General features: G+C 51.1%; 5 protein-coding genes across 5 annotated transcripts; 4 read left to right on the forward strand and 1 right to left on the reverse strand.

The window, feature by feature from the left end:
- Positions 1–1,086: 1,086 nt before the first annotated feature.
- On the forward strand, positions 1,087–6,942 carry M436DRAFT_40660 (uncharacterized protein; the record flags this gene model as incomplete). The annotated part of the gene is made up of 2 exons (XM_013574762.1): positions 1,087–1,623; positions 1,675–6,942. The coding sequence occupies 2 exons, from the start codon at positions 1,087–1,089 to the stop codon at positions 6,940–6,942; spliced, it is 5,805 nt and encodes a 1,934-aa protein (XP_013430216.1).
- Positions 6,943–7,221: 279 nt separating this feature from the next.
- M436DRAFT_61313 (putative splicing factor 3a subunit 2) lies at positions 7,222–7,981 on the reverse strand (the record flags this gene model as incomplete). The annotated part of the gene is made up of 2 exons (XM_013574844.1): positions 7,222–7,911; positions 7,970–7,981. The coding sequence occupies 2 exons, from the start codon at positions 7,979–7,981 to the stop codon at positions 7,222–7,224; spliced, it is 702 nt and encodes a 233-aa protein (XP_013430298.1).
- A 781-nt stretch (positions 7,982–8,762) lies between these two features.
- On the forward strand, positions 8,763–9,281 carry M436DRAFT_13507 (DUF1768-domain-containing protein; the record flags this gene model as incomplete). The annotated part of the gene is made up of 1 exon (XM_013574472.1): positions 8,763–9,281. A coding segment is annotated over one exon (519 nt), but the record flags the coding sequence as incomplete, so codon positions are not given.
- Positions 9,282–14,240: 4,959 nt separating this feature from the next.
- Positions 14,241–14,722, forward strand: M436DRAFT_22517 (uncharacterized protein; the record flags this gene model as incomplete). The annotated part of the gene is made up of 3 exons (XM_013574501.2): positions 14,241–14,422; positions 14,480–14,584; positions 14,641–14,722. Coding segments are annotated over 3 exons (369 nt in total), but the record flags the coding sequence as incomplete, so codon positions are not given.
- Positions 14,723–15,585: 863 nt separating this feature from the next.
- On the forward strand, positions 15,586–16,866 carry M436DRAFT_70430 (uncharacterized protein; the record flags this gene model as incomplete). Its single annotated transcript, XM_013574941.1, has 3 exons — positions 15,586–15,615; positions 15,777–16,147; positions 16,200–16,866. 3 exons carry the CDS (start codon positions 15,586–15,588, stop codon positions 16,864–16,866), a joined length of 1,068 nt encoding a protein of 355 aa, XP_013430395.1.
- Between the last annotated feature and the right edge of the window lie 157 nt (positions 16,867–17,023).

Below are 17,023 nucleotides of genomic sequence, written 5' to 3' on the forward strand. Positions count from 1 at the left end.
TCACAAAAGTGCTTACACCAGAAGCTATTAGGTAGCTCGGTAGCACCCCGTACTACGCTCAATGCCGCACCACCCGGTTACAACGACATGGCGCGGAACTACTCAGGATCCGACGCCGCCTCGCGCCTCGCGCCTCGGCGAGTTGAGCGGGACGACAGAAGATGTTGCTGCATAATCATCGGTGCAGCTTGCTGCAAGATGCGGATGTGGATTACGAATTTTGCAGCGAGACGCGAATTGTCGTAATATCTAACGCGAAGCACGTCGCCAGATGGCTCGCAAACGACAGATTGGATGTATGGAGCTCGGCACCATCACGCGACTTTGTAGGGTACACAGCAGACCCTTGACTAGGATGCTGGTAAGCTGATTGACATGTGAGATAGCGAGAAGCAGGAAGTGCACATGTCAGAGTCTCATGAAGGAGTTGATGCAAATTCACAGATAATTACGAGTGAGATAAGAAGACATGGACTCGTAGCCGGCACCTGCAAAAATCGACCAAAATCATTCGAGCATGGGCTGGCAGCCGCGAGGAAGTCACGAGTCGCGAGATAGCGACGGGAACGACCGAATAAAACAAAGGTTTAGGGACGGCAATGCAACGCTAGCGGCTAGCGGGCGGGAGGAGGCGGGGCAGGGTGAATGGTTGGTCATAATCACTCGACCTCGTTGTCCAAGCCTAACTATTGCCATTCCCAAGTCGCTGCGCAGTCCAAAACAATTTCACCTCTGGCCCTACGCAGTACCAATTCACCGCTTTGTCAATCGCTACACCCGACCTCTCATCCAGTCGTCCGTCGAGCCCTCTTGGAGCCCACGACGTCTGCCTCCTCCGCCGCCGTACCGCTCGAACTTGCAGCTAGCAGCTTGCACCGCTATCTCGTCCCAGTTCATCGTCTCTCAGCGACCCGATAGTGACTCCCAGCCGGCGACAGAGCCGCCAACAAGCGCTGGAGCGTCCGTCTTGATCCTGGTCACGATGGTCATGGTCGGATCGCGCATCTAGCGAAGCCTCAACTGGGCTGCCCTGGCGGGCAGGTGCTCTGCAACGATTCACATCGTCACGTTTACACAACGATCATCATGGTCGACTCACCAATCCCAACAATGCTGGCTCCGCCTGCCGTTGTCGCTTTGAAAGAGGATGCTGTCGGAACAAAGGATTCCGGGTACAGAGGAACTATGGAGAGAACAGTCAGCATGGATATCAGAGAGGAGCGCGAAGATCTCAAACGAGCTGCCGAGCAGTCTGTCAACGCAATCATGGACCTCAATCTGGACGGAACCATTCGCTGGGCAAGTCCCTTTTGGAAAGATCTCAGCGGAGTTGACCCGGAGTCAATTGTCGGAAAACCCATGTCTGATATCATTGTCGACCACAAGAACATTTTCACAGATGCCATTGCTCTTATGAGAAATGATGACACAAAGAGCCGCATTATCCGCTTCGCAATCGCATACCAGCTCCCCGTGGGAGTCAGTCCCGAAGTCACCATCGAAAGCCCCCATGCAGAACCCGTGGCTTTCATCACCGAAGAACAAGACTGTCATGAGCATCTAGTAAACCTCGAAGCTCAAGGTATCATGGTATACGAGAGAGCTACTGGAGAAGAGAGTCACGTAAGAGTTCTTACAGCCAGCGAGACACGAGTAGCACTAACGCCCTCACAGACAATGTGGATGATCAAGCCTGCAGTTCATCGTGAGATTACGATAGACCTCCCTGACGTCCTTGCAGAGTCTCTAGGAATTGGCGCTCACGTTTTGGCGCAATATTTGACCCATTTGGCCGAGATCGGCAGTGACGACCCAGCTGATCATCCGCCCCCGCCTCCAGTATTGTGCCGTATTTGCGAGCGCCAGATCACTCCTTGGTGGTTTGAGAAGCATACTGAGTTATGCATGCAGGAGCATAAGGCCGAAATGGACGTTCAAATCGCCCAAGAAAATCTGACCGAGCACCGTGCTGCCATTGTCAAGGTTTTGGACGCCCTGGAAGCCCAAACCCGCCATGGCCGTCATAGTCCCTCTGATTCAGGCTCTCCGGTACCAGCTCCACTGTGCGACTACAAAGGACATCCCATCGGACCCGCCTCTCAGCCTTCATCTGGTCCTTCATCCGGTCGTGCATCGCCCGCAGGACCTCAGCTCAAGCCAAGAAGCTCCTCACGATCAGGTCTGAATCACCAAAGAGCCCGGTCTTTTGCGGTTAGACGTCCTCTGGCTCGTATTGTTGAGCTCGTGCTCGATCTTTGTGACACAGCTTTGGAAATCAGTCCCCCCGCTGTAAAGGACGGTTCTCAGGACGGCGAGATCAGAACTCAATCTCCTCAATCTGAAGGCCGGATATCACAGGTACTGCAATGGCAGCCTCCAAACACAAGTACCGTGGACAACGAACATGGTCTTGCGCTGCTTGCTGAAGACACTTCGGGCTTCTGCAAAGCCAAAGTCGATGCCATTTTCCGCCATCGATACATTTTGGAGTACTCGGAGCGCCTCCGCATTGAATTCCATATTTTGGTGCAAGAGTGCATTGACGAAGCCGTGGCTAAAGCTGCACGCATAGCCAATGGTGAACTCAGCTCAAGCGAATCATCTTCATCCACTGATATAGAGAACGAAGAAGAAGAGGAAAACCAAGATCACGACAAATTCAGCCATATCGGAGATGCTATGTCTGATATAGATGGACCACCTCCACGCCTACCCGAAGGCATGCAGGAAGACTTCTCGATCAACCCAAATGGGTCGCCCGTTGCACCATCGGCCATGACCATGGCGCTACGCAACATCCCAGAAGCATCTTCCTACCGGAGAGCCTCCTCGACATGTGGATCTTCGCGCTCAAACAGTCCTCATGGTGCTCGAACGCCTCGGTCGTACGGAAGTGCCCTCAGCACTCTGATCCACCAGAAGAGAGCAGCGATGTTGGTACCAGAGAACGACGCTGGTGCAGAAAGCGATAGTAGCGTTCGTTCCTCGTTGGCCTCGATACCTGTGCGAACCGACTCACCAGCTCCCGAGTTGAGTCTCAGTCGGGTTACGAGCAATCGCGAACATAAAAGAAGGAGTCTTGTGCTTCCTAGTCTAGCAAACACTAGCCGACAGCAATCTCCTACTCGCAGCATCGCGCCCTCTTCGCCACTGCGAGTTGCAAAACCACGAGTACCAAGTGGTGGAGAAATTGCTCCTTCGCCGCTTACCTCTCCTATACTTTCGCACGATCACCATTTCCATTCTCCGATTCTGCGAGCCCAATCACTGCATCATCACCACCACAGACGGCAATCTTCGGCCACTGCATATTCTGAATCATACCGCGGACCGTCTTCACCAAGGCTGAACGCTGTGAACAGCAACCCGCAGCCCCGAGCAGTTCAAACCTCTATCAAAGACTTTGAAATTATCAAGCCTATCAGCAAAGGTGCTTTCGGTAGTGTCTACCTTGCGAAGAAGAAGGTCACTGGAGATTACTATGCCATTAAAGTCCTCAAGAAGGCTGATATGGTTGCCAAGAATCAAGTCACCAACGTCAAGGCCGAACGAGCGATCATGATGTGGCAGGGTGAGAGCGACTTTGTTGCGAAACTGTATTGGACCTTTGCCAGCAAGGACTATCTCTATCTTGTCATGGAGTATCTGAATGGAGGCGATTGTGCTTCGTTGGTCAAGACATTGGGCGGATTACCTGAAGACTGGGCAAAGAAGTATCTAGCCGAAGTTGTTTTGGGCGTTCAGCATTTACATGACAGACAGATTGTTCATCGCGACTTGAAGCCAGACAATCTTCTTATTGATCAGAAAGGGCATCTCAAGCTCACAGATTTCGGTCTCTCGCGAATGGGTCTCATTGGACGTCAAAAGAGAATGCAAAACAGCAAAGTCGGCGATGCACCAGATTTGCTCAAGTTAGGCAAACGAGATCCGTCCATCGTATCGTCACGATCTGCCTCTTTCGACTTCAACGGCGGTCAGTCTCCAGCTCCTACACCAGGACTGACACCTGCCCTAGCTGGAGAGCTCGGTCAGCCATCGTACTTCAGTCTGACGAAAGGAGAGTCCCGTGAGCCTTCACGACGCACATCCGGCCAACGCAGCGACAGTGGAGAGAGTGATGCTCTGGCAAATATGTTCCGTCGCTTTTCGATAGTAGACGAATCTGCTAGCAGCTATCAGAGACGAACACCGATCGAAGAAGAAACTGCTAGTGAAGGCGAATCGCCAGAGCCTTATCCATTGCAGCCTGTTTTGAGCCACATGAGTGGCCTGGGCACACCTCCTGGCCAATCTGGAATGCTGCCTCCACCGATGGCTTTGTTCGACCCCGAGGACAGTTCGCGAAGATTCGTCGGTACGCCAGACTACCTTGCTCCTGAAACGATCAACGGAAGTGGGCAGGACGAAATGAGTGATTGGTGGTCACTGGGCTGCATCCTCTTCGAGTGCTTGTATGGCTACCCACCTTTTCATGCAGATACACCCGATCAAGTTTTCCAGAACATCCTGGATCGCAAGATCGACTGGCCTGATGATGAAGATTGTCCCGTAACTTCAGAAGCCAAAGACCTTATGAACAGACTTATGTGCTCCGATGCCAAAGAGAGACTTGGGTCTAATATCGACGAGAAGTTCGCCAACGGTGGAGATGAGATCAGAGCCCACCCATGGTTCGCTGATGTTGAGTGGGGCACGCTCCGGGAGGAGGAGGCATCCTTTATCCCAGCACCTGCAAACCCTGAGGATACAGAATATTTCGACTCGAGAGGTGCCACATTGCAGAACTTCAGAGCCGAATTTGAGGATCAGGTTTCATCGCCATCTAATACGCCTGGCGCCGACTATCCAGAACGACCGCACGACGCCTTGTCGAGGGTTAGAAACCAGGTCAATTCTATCAAGAGAGGATTGATGCCATTGCATATACCCCCACACGTTAGAGACGGCCGCAGTCGAAGGCTGAGCGAACCTGTTGCAGCGGATGACTTTGGAAACTTCCAGTTCAAGAACCTTCCTGTCCTGGAAAAGGCAAACAAGGACGTCATCCAAAAACTTCGTGCCGAAGCAATGCAAGCCCAAAGTAAGATTGCTCAAGGTCTTGTATCTCCGTCGCCGGTGGTAGTTTCTCCCTCTCCATCTGTCGAATCAAGCCCAGTAGGACCCGCACCACTGAAGCGTACGCTTTCGTCGAACAAGGGAAACAATAGACCTGCTTCCCCTTCGCTATTGAGCAAGACAAATTCATCGCCAAGCAGGAACTCCCAGCCGTCATCTCCTTTGTTGGTGTCATTCAGCGCAGGAGGTCACCACGAACGTAGGAAAACATCAACGTCTTCCTCATTGGCTCAGCAAATCAGCAACTTGCAGCAGAGTAGCAATTTGCTCGATGCTCCAAATTTGCCTGCTGGATTCAAGTCTTTATCTGCAGCTTCATCTCCCATCAAAATCCCAAAGAGTCTGAACGGGCAAAGCTACATGCCAGAGAAGTCTTCGCTATCGAACGGAAGAAGGGGTAGTATTTCGTCACCGCGACAGCGCTCGCACACCATTGGCTCTCAAGACGATGATATGCCACCCGGACCGATATCCCAGTACAAGCGAAGGAGTATGGCATTCGATGCCTCTCCATCATCGTCAGACAACGAAGATCAACGCACGAAAGCTTTGTTGCGGGTTCAACGCCGAAGACAGAGTGCACGCAGACTCTCCCAGGTCACGTTAGCGGAAGGACCTGCGTTCAGACCACTGGATGTGCTGATATGTGAGGACCATCCTGTATCGCGCCTTGTCATGGAGAGGCTGCTCGAGAAGCTTCGCTGTCGCACCATTTCGGTACAGGATGGCTCTGAAGCCATGCGTTATGCTATGAGTGAAGTCAAGTTCGACATTATCATGATGGAGTTCAAGCTACCTCAAATCAATGGAGCAGATGTGGCACGCATGATACGAGATACTAAGAACGCAAACTCGCACACGCCAATTGTTGCCGTCACAGGATATCTCAAGGAGCTGCAAGCACCGCACTACTTTGACGCGTTGATTGAGAAGCCCCCAGATACAGCCAAACTCACCGAAGTCATGAGCAGACTCTGTCAATGGAAGCCACCTCCACCGGGATGGACACCAGCACAACTGCCCATGATGCCTTCTTCGAGTCTACGTCGAGGATCGCCCTTGACGGAAGAGAGCCCAACGACCAGTTCAATGTCTGGTTATGGTATGCTCACCAACAGCTTCCGCGGATCTAGCAGAGAAGACTCGATAGGATCAAGTTCAATACCCGAGATCGGCAGCCCCTATGATTCAATACCGGTCATCATCAGTAGACACACCAATGATTGGCAAGAATCCGAGCTCGAGCGCCAGTTCGACGGATTGGGCATCAGCCCAGAGGAAGTGGTGCACGCGAGAACGAAACCTCCGCCCGAGACTAAGATGCCGGGACTGACAGAACAGATCTCTGCACCAGGGCAACTCGAGAGCCAGCGTGACGTTTCACCCCGCAAACAACGAACACCCGAATCGATAGAAGCGAGAAAGAAGTCTTTGGAGATGGGAAGGCACGAGTGTGCAGAATCTGGAGATGATGAAGACGAAGAGCTGGGCAATGCTCAGATCCGCGCACGATCGCCCAAGTCTAAGATACGAGGAGCATCGAAGCTGGGGACTGAGATGTTGCGCACCAACAGCCAGGGCAGCGTCGTGTCGAACGAAGAGGTCATGGCGACGCAGAACCTCAAGGCGACGGCGTCACTTACAGGCAACGAGGAAGCGGCTATTGAAGAGGAGGGAGCGACGTTGACGCCGCCAGAGCTGTTCTTGCCGCATGGCAGCATCCAGATCGTAGATATGGATAGGACGCCGCGGCCGCACTATACAAGCGACCCCGATCCTGATCCGACGCCTCGAGCGTCCACATCACCGACACGCAAGGAATGATTGCTAGGAAGTTTGATCAGCGAGGCGGACAACACGATGTCAGTTATTATTTTTGGGAGGCATGGTTTTCTTTTTTTTTCTGTCTTCATTTCTTGTGTCTCTTTTGTGCCTTTTCTTTTACATGATACAAGCAAGTTTTTCTTCAGCTTCAGCCAGGTCGTAATACCCCCTTTTCTTACGCATGATTTCTTTCTTCCTCTTTGATTCCGAAAACGCCAAAACTCCATCGCTGTGTTTGATAGACCAATATGTGTGAAATCGTGATAGAAGAAAAGAAAATCAACGTCTAGGAGCTAGACCAGGCACACCGCTGTATCTCTCCTCTCTCTCGGTCTTGAAGGTGACCTGAACCCAGAACTCCTTGTTGTCCTCGTCGAACCAAGTCCAGTACTTCCCCTCTGAGCGATCGATTTCACGAGCTTGGAGCTTGAAAGCACAAGTCTCGTAGGGCTCAGCAGCGACCAGCAAGTACTGGAATTGCTTATCCGGCTCTTCGACTTTTTGCTCAAAGGCAGACATGAATCTGACTCTGGGCTGCACATCCTGCGAAATCTCGGGATACTGCAACTGAAACAGCAAACCCAACTGTCTGGTCAACGGATCCCTCGTCTTCGTAATCTTATACCCCGGTCTTCCAATCTTTACCACATTTCTCTTGACCTGCACCGTATTCAAGCCCGTCAAATTCTGATCTCTGTCTTTGCCTAGTTGTGCTTCTCTGGCTGCTCTCCTGGCTAGATTGGTTTGATGTTTGCGACCTTGGGTGTGAGCGAGGTAGGAACCGTCGTTTTGGTGTACGGTCAGACAGAGGCGACATTCGAAGCTGCCGACGTGGTTTTTGAAAATGTAAGGGTCTTTGTCCAGGTCGATTGTTTCGAGGGCGAGTTTGCGGAGGCGTTCGCGGCGGTCGGCGTTGGTTGCTGAGGCGGAGGCTACGCCGCCACCGCCGAATTTGGAGCCAGCGCGGTTCTGGGAGGGAGAGGGTTAGTGGATGCGTGGAGGGTGGAAGGTGTAGAGGAGTGCGTACCTGGTAGTCCATGGTTTGATGCTTGGATGTGAGAGTGCGCGCGTTGCGCTAGGTGTGTCGCGTTGTTCGAAAGTTGGTTGAAGAAGGTGAGATCGTTCGGTCCAGCGATCGGGTTGACGTCAAGTGATGCACGCTTTGAAAAGGTTGTTGGTATGGTTTGATAGAGAAGCGCAAAATGATGGATGAGTGTCGAGCTACATCTTGGGACCGCCGCACGGGCCACAATACCATTGCGACTTCCTTGACCAAGTTTGACTAGGTATTGTTCTTACAATAACATCTTGATCACGTCCAATAGATTTCATTCTACTTTGCAACACTTTATACATTCATAGGAGGGTAGTGGAAGTGATGGTTTGTGGCATGCATGGAGGGGTCAGAATCCGAATTGCAGCCACCCCTTCACCCGTAGACAATAGCTCAGCTCGAGGCGGTCTTTCCCATACTGCGCCTCGTTTGCATCCTTGAGCACACTGTCCAACTGTTCTTCACTTGCTTTCACATCATTGGTCGATTGCTCTGTCCACATCACTTCCCATTTCCATGTCAATTTTCTCTATATCACTTGCTACTTCAGACAATTTTGGACAAGTACCGTACAAGTTCCGACCTTCCAGTCAAATATTCAAATCTTCCGCTTTCATCACACTTCTTCTCACCTATATATCTAATACCTACCACTACCTTTTCCTTCCACTTCGATCATTTTACCTTACCACAACGATCACCACTCAACATCATATCACACTTCCAACCATCAAACAACATCAACATCATGACTTCCTCTACTACCAACGACACCTCTGGGCCAGTCTACTTCTTCAGCGTAAGAGATCGCGTCTACGGCATCTTCTCTCAGTGGCAGAAATGCACCTTCACCGACCCAAACTACCCTGACATCAAGTTCAACAACGCCGAACAATACATGATGTACGCAAAAGCCCAAACCTTCAACAACCCAGACATCGCCGCCGAGATCCTCGTCGCGAAGACGTCGAAGGATCAAAAGGCACTGGGTAGAAACGTCAAGCCCTTCAGTGACGCAGTGTGGGATCCAGTCAAATTTGGCATTGTGGAACGTGGCAACTACCTCAAGTTCTCCCAGAATGACAGATTCAAAAGGGTGTTGCTGGATACTGGAGACAAGCTGCTTGTTGAGGCTTCCAAGAATGACAGCATTTGGGGCATTGGTTTCACTGCTACAACTGCAAAGACCGTCCCAAGAGAGAAGTGGGGTCAGAATCTTCTCGGCATCGCTCTGATGAATGTGAGAAAGAAAATCAGAGATGAGGAAGCCGGAGAAGAAGACGAAGAAGGCGACGACTCCGATCAGGAAGCCACTGATGAGGAGGATGACGAGCAACCTGAATCCGCCACCAGAAAGCGCAAGCACGTCTCTATCGCCAACGAGGACTCCGATGACGAGCCAACCGAGCCTGAGACAGCAGCTTCCAAGAAGGCTCGCATTGGCATGGTCGCAGAGGACATCCTTGGCGGAATCAAGAGCAAACAAACTGAAGTTGATTTGCTTGAAATGTTCACCAAGAGGGCCACCGAGGGCTCGATGATCCATGGAGCAGAGTAAACATCTGCGATCCTCAATACTTTTCTTCGTCGCAGTATATTCACATCGACCCGAACACACAGCAAAACACTAAGGGTATGCCGACCACTAGAGAACGGCGCCCTCGCTATATCATGGATGCAGCCACGACTTTTGATTGCCACATCCCAATTCTTTGACGACAACACTCACCATTTACGACTTACGGCCTTTTGATTTTTCTTTTTGCAAGTTTCATCCAGAATTCTTTCTATGCAAGACGACGAAGAATGGTTAAAGGAGCCATGGAATGCCATGTTCTCCAGGAGAGCGATATGAAAGCAAAGAAGAGGTCTTCGGCGGCAGACATACTCATATCCATCTGCAATGACATTCAAGTTTTCTATGTCGTTTGCTTTGTGCCTCGAGATTGAACTCATCAGAACTGTCTGTCTGTTGTTCTCGTGCCTCCGAAGGGGTGCGAATCTGAATCTTCGTTTCGCGGTGGTGTATTTCCTTTGCTCTGACTGCATCGCGATTTCTACATTTTATTTTCATCGATCTGGCTCAGAGATCGATGGTCTGTAGAGACCTGTTGCGTCTGTGGTATGCCAGCTTCCACGGCTGATCACGTAAGGAAGGCACTCAAAACTTGATATGTGCAGCAGCACCTTGTTAAACAATGAATCCGCAATGAGGAAAGGCGCTAGGAAGTTGTGCAAAGACGGAAAGCATACGCAAGTCCACAACACCGTATCGGTATAAAATCCGGTGACGGCGAAAAACGTTTATAAGACGTTTCTTTCTTCGTCCCAATCACATGGTACAGCCTCGCAAGCAAGAAAGCAGGTTTTCCCGAGACCCTTCATATTGGCGCGTTCTGAGTTTATTATGTCACGAGGATGTGGTCAGCCACGAGTTCCGCTGAGCTTGGCCATTGTGAGGTCTGAGTTCTGAGCTCAGGAAGAGGCTCAGGGCAGGGAGCTTGCAGGGCAGCAGTGTCGGGTTTGTCAGCTGCAGTGAACCGGTCTTCTTGACATTGGCCAAGGTATCTGCCCACCGTTTGCATCTGCTGACGATAGTTGCAACTTGATATCGTGTCTCGGCGGTTTGGATTAATAGCTGTGAGAGAACCTTTGTGTCGTGAAAAGATTGAAGAACGACTCTGCTATGCTGTGTTATAGCGTTTGCAGCCTTTCAATAGAGAAACAGAAAACTCAGCAATGCTGCTGTGATGCTCTGTATCATTGTTCCACTGTTGGCGATTGATGTTAGCCTTACCTTGGAGGAGTTATAAATAGAAACAGAATTTGCTGTGAGATGGCATTGCCTACACCTCTCTTGACCCTTTGTAATCAACATTCATTTACCTGTCCTTACCATCTTACGTGTTCTCCCAGGGACGATTGTCCCGAGGTGCCGTTGCGGATGTTGTTCATGCTTGCCGACGTTCCGACTTCATGATTCGAAGACAGTGAACAGCCACACCGAGAACGGAAGCTTTCCAGAGTGAACACTCCACCGCGGAATTGACGACGAAAGTGGCCGTTTCCGCGTCGCTTTCATGTCCAGATATGCTCCGAGGAAGCCGCAAAGAGTTTCAGGGGGGGTGGTTTCAAGGATGGGAGATTCGATTGCGACTGCGCCATTGCAGCGTGACGGAAACCCGGGGTGTGCAATCTGCGGGTGTCTTTTTTGTTGTTGGAAGGAGAATAAAAACGCAAGGCTCCCACCATGCCACTTGCTTTCAATAGCAATCTTGGTAGGGTATACCGTTCCGCGGGCGGTTTAGATCTTGCGACGATGTGGGTTCGCTCGTGCTTTCTTTGACAACCTGTTTATTGTGTTCGCAAACGATATGTTGACCCGTAGGGGCGAGAACAGCTATGATGATAAATGTTGTTTCCGGTGCGGTGTGAGCTTTTGTGTAGACACGGCTCAAGGGTCTCCTCGTCATAGAGTGCATGCACTTTTCCGGGGGAGGCTTGCTCCAGCTTCATCCGGATTGCGCTCGCGTGTGCTTGTGCTTTTTGGCAGTGGCTTGAGCTGTTCCGCAACGGTGTTTTTGGACCCAAGGTCAGGCCCTCAGCACTAACGTTGACAGATCTCGATGGAGGCGCATTGAAAGTTGGCTGGCATTAAGGAGATGTCAAATGCCATGTTCTCGCGTTCGAGAAGTGTGAGGTCTGTCTATCGCCAAATTCAAGGCCGCCTGATAGTGGCTCTGACAGAGTCTGGCTATCTGCCGGCTGAGCACGTCGGAGCTGAAAGCTCTCGCTTCCAAATAGTGCGGCATGATAGAACAACGGGCATACTGAATGTCGACATCATCATTTGAGGTCTCGCCCACTCCTCGAAGGCCGAGGCGCAACCATTGTGTTCAATAAGTTGATACGGAGTGTCATCCGTCAAGGGGCACGAAGAACGAAATGCTCTAAGGGTTGGCGCCCGCTGTTATTGCCATGGACCAGGGTTGATCATGCCTGCTAGATTTAAACTCTCGTACGGAGCGTTGACCGGATGAAAGCTTTACAATCCCAGGAGTCAAGACATGTCATTGATGACGACCACCTCCTCTGTCTTCTTGTTTCACGACTCGACATAATTACCATAGCGAAGGCGTATCGGGAAGACGAGGCTCAAGCAGACTCTAAGCCACCGTCGCATGTTGTCTCGGATGGCAGCCTTGATACCAAGTTACCTGCGATGGGATACTTGAAAGCATGGCAAACCCGTTTTTGGAAATGGACTTGAACGGTCACGAGCCGGCTGCGGCGCACGCACGCGTTTCCATGACACGCTATCGTGCTTACTTGACCGTTTGATGCTTCTGGAATACTGCCTTGATAGTCGTCTCGTAGCCTGTTGTCTTGACGACTGGGAAATTGGGAAGAGTAGTGGTCACGATTTCGTCCGATCAGGTGGAGGACTTGCTTGACAACGTGACACTGGAGACTGGAGAGCAGACCAAGGATCAGCAGCCCCCTGACTTTGCGCCAGGAAAGACGGATGGGTATCAAGTCCGATTAGGTTCGGCCAACTCTGTTGTAAACATGTGTTCGCTGCTTCAAAGATGATGATCAGCAAGAAGAGGATGAGAAAGTTTTGCGGCGGGCAAGCAACTCCGACGTAGTGGAGCGGCGGTGAAAAGAGACAGGGAGAATAGACGACCGAGTCATGTCTGCAAGCTCTCACTTCGGCGCGAAACGGAGGCGAACGGCGAATATGCGGAGCGCATGAAGACCAAAGCGAAACCTCGTGATCGACATGGACAAACCCGAACGAAGAACGTGGTTGCAGATGAGTCTGTTGTGACAGTGAGACGGTAGCTTGGCTTACGTCTGATGAGATGAGAATAGTTCGGCGCGAAAGATTGGCGATAGCAATGAAGGTTGTCAGCCGATGATGATATGCGTTCAAAGAGCGTCGCAGGTAAGGCACTGTTAACAGAACTCTCTTGAGGGCCACCAGCAAATGAAACCAAGAATCTAGCCAAGCAGCGACTTGATTGGATGAAGACTTGCAGGTGTCAATATCTGTGTGATTGAAAGAGGGTACAGCCAAGCCGGTAGCACAAAAATGTAGTCCGTAAAGAGTGGAGATGTGTATGAGAGAGGGCAAGCAAGCTGATTGTAGAAGACGGTCCGAGAAGGCAACAGTCGGGGGTCAGTGACAGGAATAATGGACGATCCTGTTTCGTGGCCTCTTGTTCACGAGGACAAATTCGGGGGCAAAGACATGACACGAGAGATGATCACAAATTCAAGTTGTCGAGATGGTGCTTTGGTAAAAGAGGATAGGCAAGGCAGGCCGCGGGGCGTATGATTCAGCGAGCGGCAGGTTGGGGTGATGTTGCAATTGGTGTGGTCAGGGAGAGCAGATCTTTCGGATGCTACAGCGCAGGATGGGAAGATCAGCGTGTCAGTGTAAGCTCGTTAGCCTGGCTGCTGAAGAAAGGCATTGAGCCGGTCGCGTTATACACAGTGGACGACGCAAGCCACGGGAAATGAAGCAGCAGCTGGGACTACAGCCGTTGATTTGTGTCCATCTGACAGGCCCAGATGGCATAGAGCAGAGCTGGAAAGCAGGACAGGCAGGTGCAGGGAGAGATGGGATTCGAGGCTAGGGTTCACGGACCCGCATATTATGACGAAGGTCGGAGGGTCTTAGCCGAGCTTGGATCCCATCGCTCTTGTCGTCTCGGGACTCGCTCCAATTGTCTTTTCAACGCGGTACAGCGCCTTCTATTTGACAGTTCCACTTCCCTTGTCCTTGTTCGTTTTTCGGCCTCTCCCGATTGCGAACTCACGCCTCGCTCGACTGCGTCCGAACTCTCTCCCAGCTATCACTCTCCAGGAAGACATGTTGTTTCACGCGCTGGCAACCCTCTCTTAGCGCCGCCGTCTCTCCGAAACCACCCATCTCACGCTCATCTAATCAAACACTACACACCGCCGCAACAACCTCCACCTCCACTACCACTCCACGTCACTTGTGTCATCTTGAACGTCTGTCTGTGTCTCTGGTTATACAAAGAGACAAGACACCGTCTATCATAATCAACCCTCTCACCACAATATGACATCGCTCGCCTACCCACCATACACAGTCAACTCTGCACCCATCTCCGCTTTCAGTGAGCCTCCGTCCATCTCCTCCTACTCTCCACCACTCTCAACCACGTCATCCGACGACGATATCCCCACCCGCGGTCGCCTAGACGCTGCCAGACCAAGACTCGGAAGCCGTAAAAGCAGCGGCACCATGATCATTCCACGAGACAGCCCGCGTGTCGAAATGGCACCTGGCGAAGAAATATACGAGCCCGATGATGTCCGAAGCATGAGCCCCAGACGCACAAGCGAGGTCATCGAGAAGCTGGGCGAAGACGCCCGACGCAGTCTCGTCGAGTATGTTACAAACCCTGCATATCCCTAGTTTCGTATTGCTGACACGACTCCTCTCAGACAAGCACAAGCACTCAGAGCAAGTCTGATGGCAATCGTCGACCGTGTCGAGGCCGTCAAGATTGAGCACGAAAAGCTCGAAGGCGGCAACAAGTTCCTCCAATCGTAAGCATCAAGCCTCGCTTCACGCATTTGCGACTCTCTTGCTAACATTCCATCAGATACATTGGCGAATTGATACAGACCAGCAAGATCACATCGGCAGCTCCACCCAAGAAGGGCAAGAGCCGTAATGTGAAATGATGACCACGACCTTTCACTTTCCAAACACATTTGTCTTCAGTTTAGCGGCATTCGGCTTACGGCGTATCGGCAAACCTGGATTACCATCAGCATGGGGGGAACTCACTCGATTGAGTAAATGCAGGATCATCGGCGCATGGTCGGTTTCACGGCGTACGCCATCGATTCATTTCGGTGTGGCTTTCTTACTACTATTATTATGTTTACTGCTGCATTTCGGAAGATACCAAGGGCAAAGGCAAGGGTTCAGAGCTAGCAAGGGTGCATATCAGGCACATCCATCCGTCGAGATTTCTCCTGCGAGCTGGCCACTCCTCGCATGACCTTTTTCTTTCATTAACTTTCTTGTATCAACAATTTCAAAACATTCTTAATACTCGGCTATAGGCTCGCCCCCTGATCGAGATCGAGCTCTGTTGTTCTGCAGTCCCAGTGCGACTATTGAGAGTTACAAGGGAACGAAGGATGTATGTGGGCCCGCCTGCAGACTTCTAGAGGATTACCGAAATGGGTAGTCGCCGATTAGGGTTCAGGGGGACTGTAGGAGCGGGATGGCCTTCTCTTTCAGCCAGCCCTCTCACAGTCTCTCCTCTCGAGGACTGAGGCTCAAGTTCTTGCCAGCTGTGGCCCCCACGAGGTGGACATGTAAAGCGTTGCCAAGGCCTAGGAGATGTCTCGATAGGGGCGACGGTTTGACGAAAATCAATTGCTGAGAAACACATTTGCTGCTGTGTTCCGTTATAGATGCTGTGACACGCAAACAACAGGAGGGTGATTACTTGAGTCTCGTCGTCGCTACTCTTCCTTCTTTCGATCCTTTCTGGTTTTCACAAGAGGTTATACTTCTCGGATAGTTTTGTGGTATGCCGCAAGCACGGACGATGGCCGGACGAGTGGGAGCTCAGGGTAAGCATACGCAAGAAATCCATTGCCTTGATGACCATTGTACCTCGAAGTTTCTCATCAGACGGCATTCGCTGACAGCTGAATGTAGTATGCGATCCATGGTAGACCATTCTATGCCAGTAATTGCACTACTAACCACATACAATAGTGTCGTCTATTAGCTCTGGTCGTGCTCATCACATTCGGAGTAGTGACATTACTACAATCACTACAAACAACACCCAGCATCCATGACATCCGAAGCTCAATCCGCGGACACAAGTTTGGAGGTCCAGGAGCAAGACGCCATCAATCCAATCGAGTCCGTATCAAGAAGGTGACTGCATTGTTTGGAGAGCCGAATTATCTGTATGAAGCTGCTATCGCGACTCATGAACGACACAATGCTTTGCATGGGTATCAGATGCAAGTGCTACGCCAAAGGATCCATGCGAGCTTTTTGGCCAAGCCGGCGTATCTGATGTCTGTTCTTGTGGAGGAGTTGGCCAAGCCGTGGGATGAGCGTGTGCAGTGGCTCGCGTAAGTCGTGTTGAGACCATATCGTGGAAGAGCGTGGACTAACGCTGAGTAGCTGGGTTGATCCGGATACTCTTGTGTTGAATCAACAGGTGCCGCTGGACCTCTTTATACCTCCGTCGGACGAGGAAATCAACCTAATCGCAACCCATGATGACGATGGATACTTTAACGGCGGAGTCTTCTTTCTGAGAGTGGATTCATGGTCGCTGGAATTCCTGATACAAGTGCTTGCAGTTCCTCTCACAGACAGAAAACACCACGTCTCGCTGAACAAAGATCACACTGCGCTCGAACAAATCATGGAGAGTCAAAGATTCCGCAGCAGAGTAACTTACCAACCACGACTCTGGTACAATGCATTCGACTCGAACAAAACCTTTGAAGGCGAATCTGGAGACCTAATGGTGCATCTTCTCGACTTGGGCGGCGACAAATGGGCTAGAATGGACAAATACCTAGGCAACGTGACGAGCAAAATCAACCCGTACGAGATGCCGCTGGAACAGACGAGATACGGCAAGGAAGTGCAAGGATTCTGGAAGAGAATGGCAGACTCGCGCAGGATTCTCAAGGAGGCAAAGTTGAAGGAAAAGGGTCATGATGGCATCAAGGAAGCAGCGAGGAGGTTGCGATTTGCATTGGACTTTGAGACGGATAACGATGTGGTGATGAAGGATGCTTATGGATCACTGCTCAGGGCATTGTATGAGAACAAGTAAGGGGCTGCTGATTATGGCGGTGATGGAGCGCAGGCGTACTGGAGAAGTGGCCAAGTCAGCCAAATAGACATATCTTGGAAGTATCTGATGCAAATCATAAAGATTACTCGAAATAGGTGACTGCAATACGAGTAGAAGATAGAGGATGTTGGAAGGT

Source organism: Aureobasidium namibiae (genome assembly GCF_000721765.1).
Source record: "Aureobasidium namibiae CBS 147.97 unplaced genomic scaffold scaffold_3, whole genome shotgun sequence".
Taxonomy (NCBI): domain Eukaryota; kingdom Fungi; phylum Ascomycota; class Dothideomycetes; order Dothideales; family Saccotheciaceae; genus Aureobasidium; species Aureobasidium namibiae.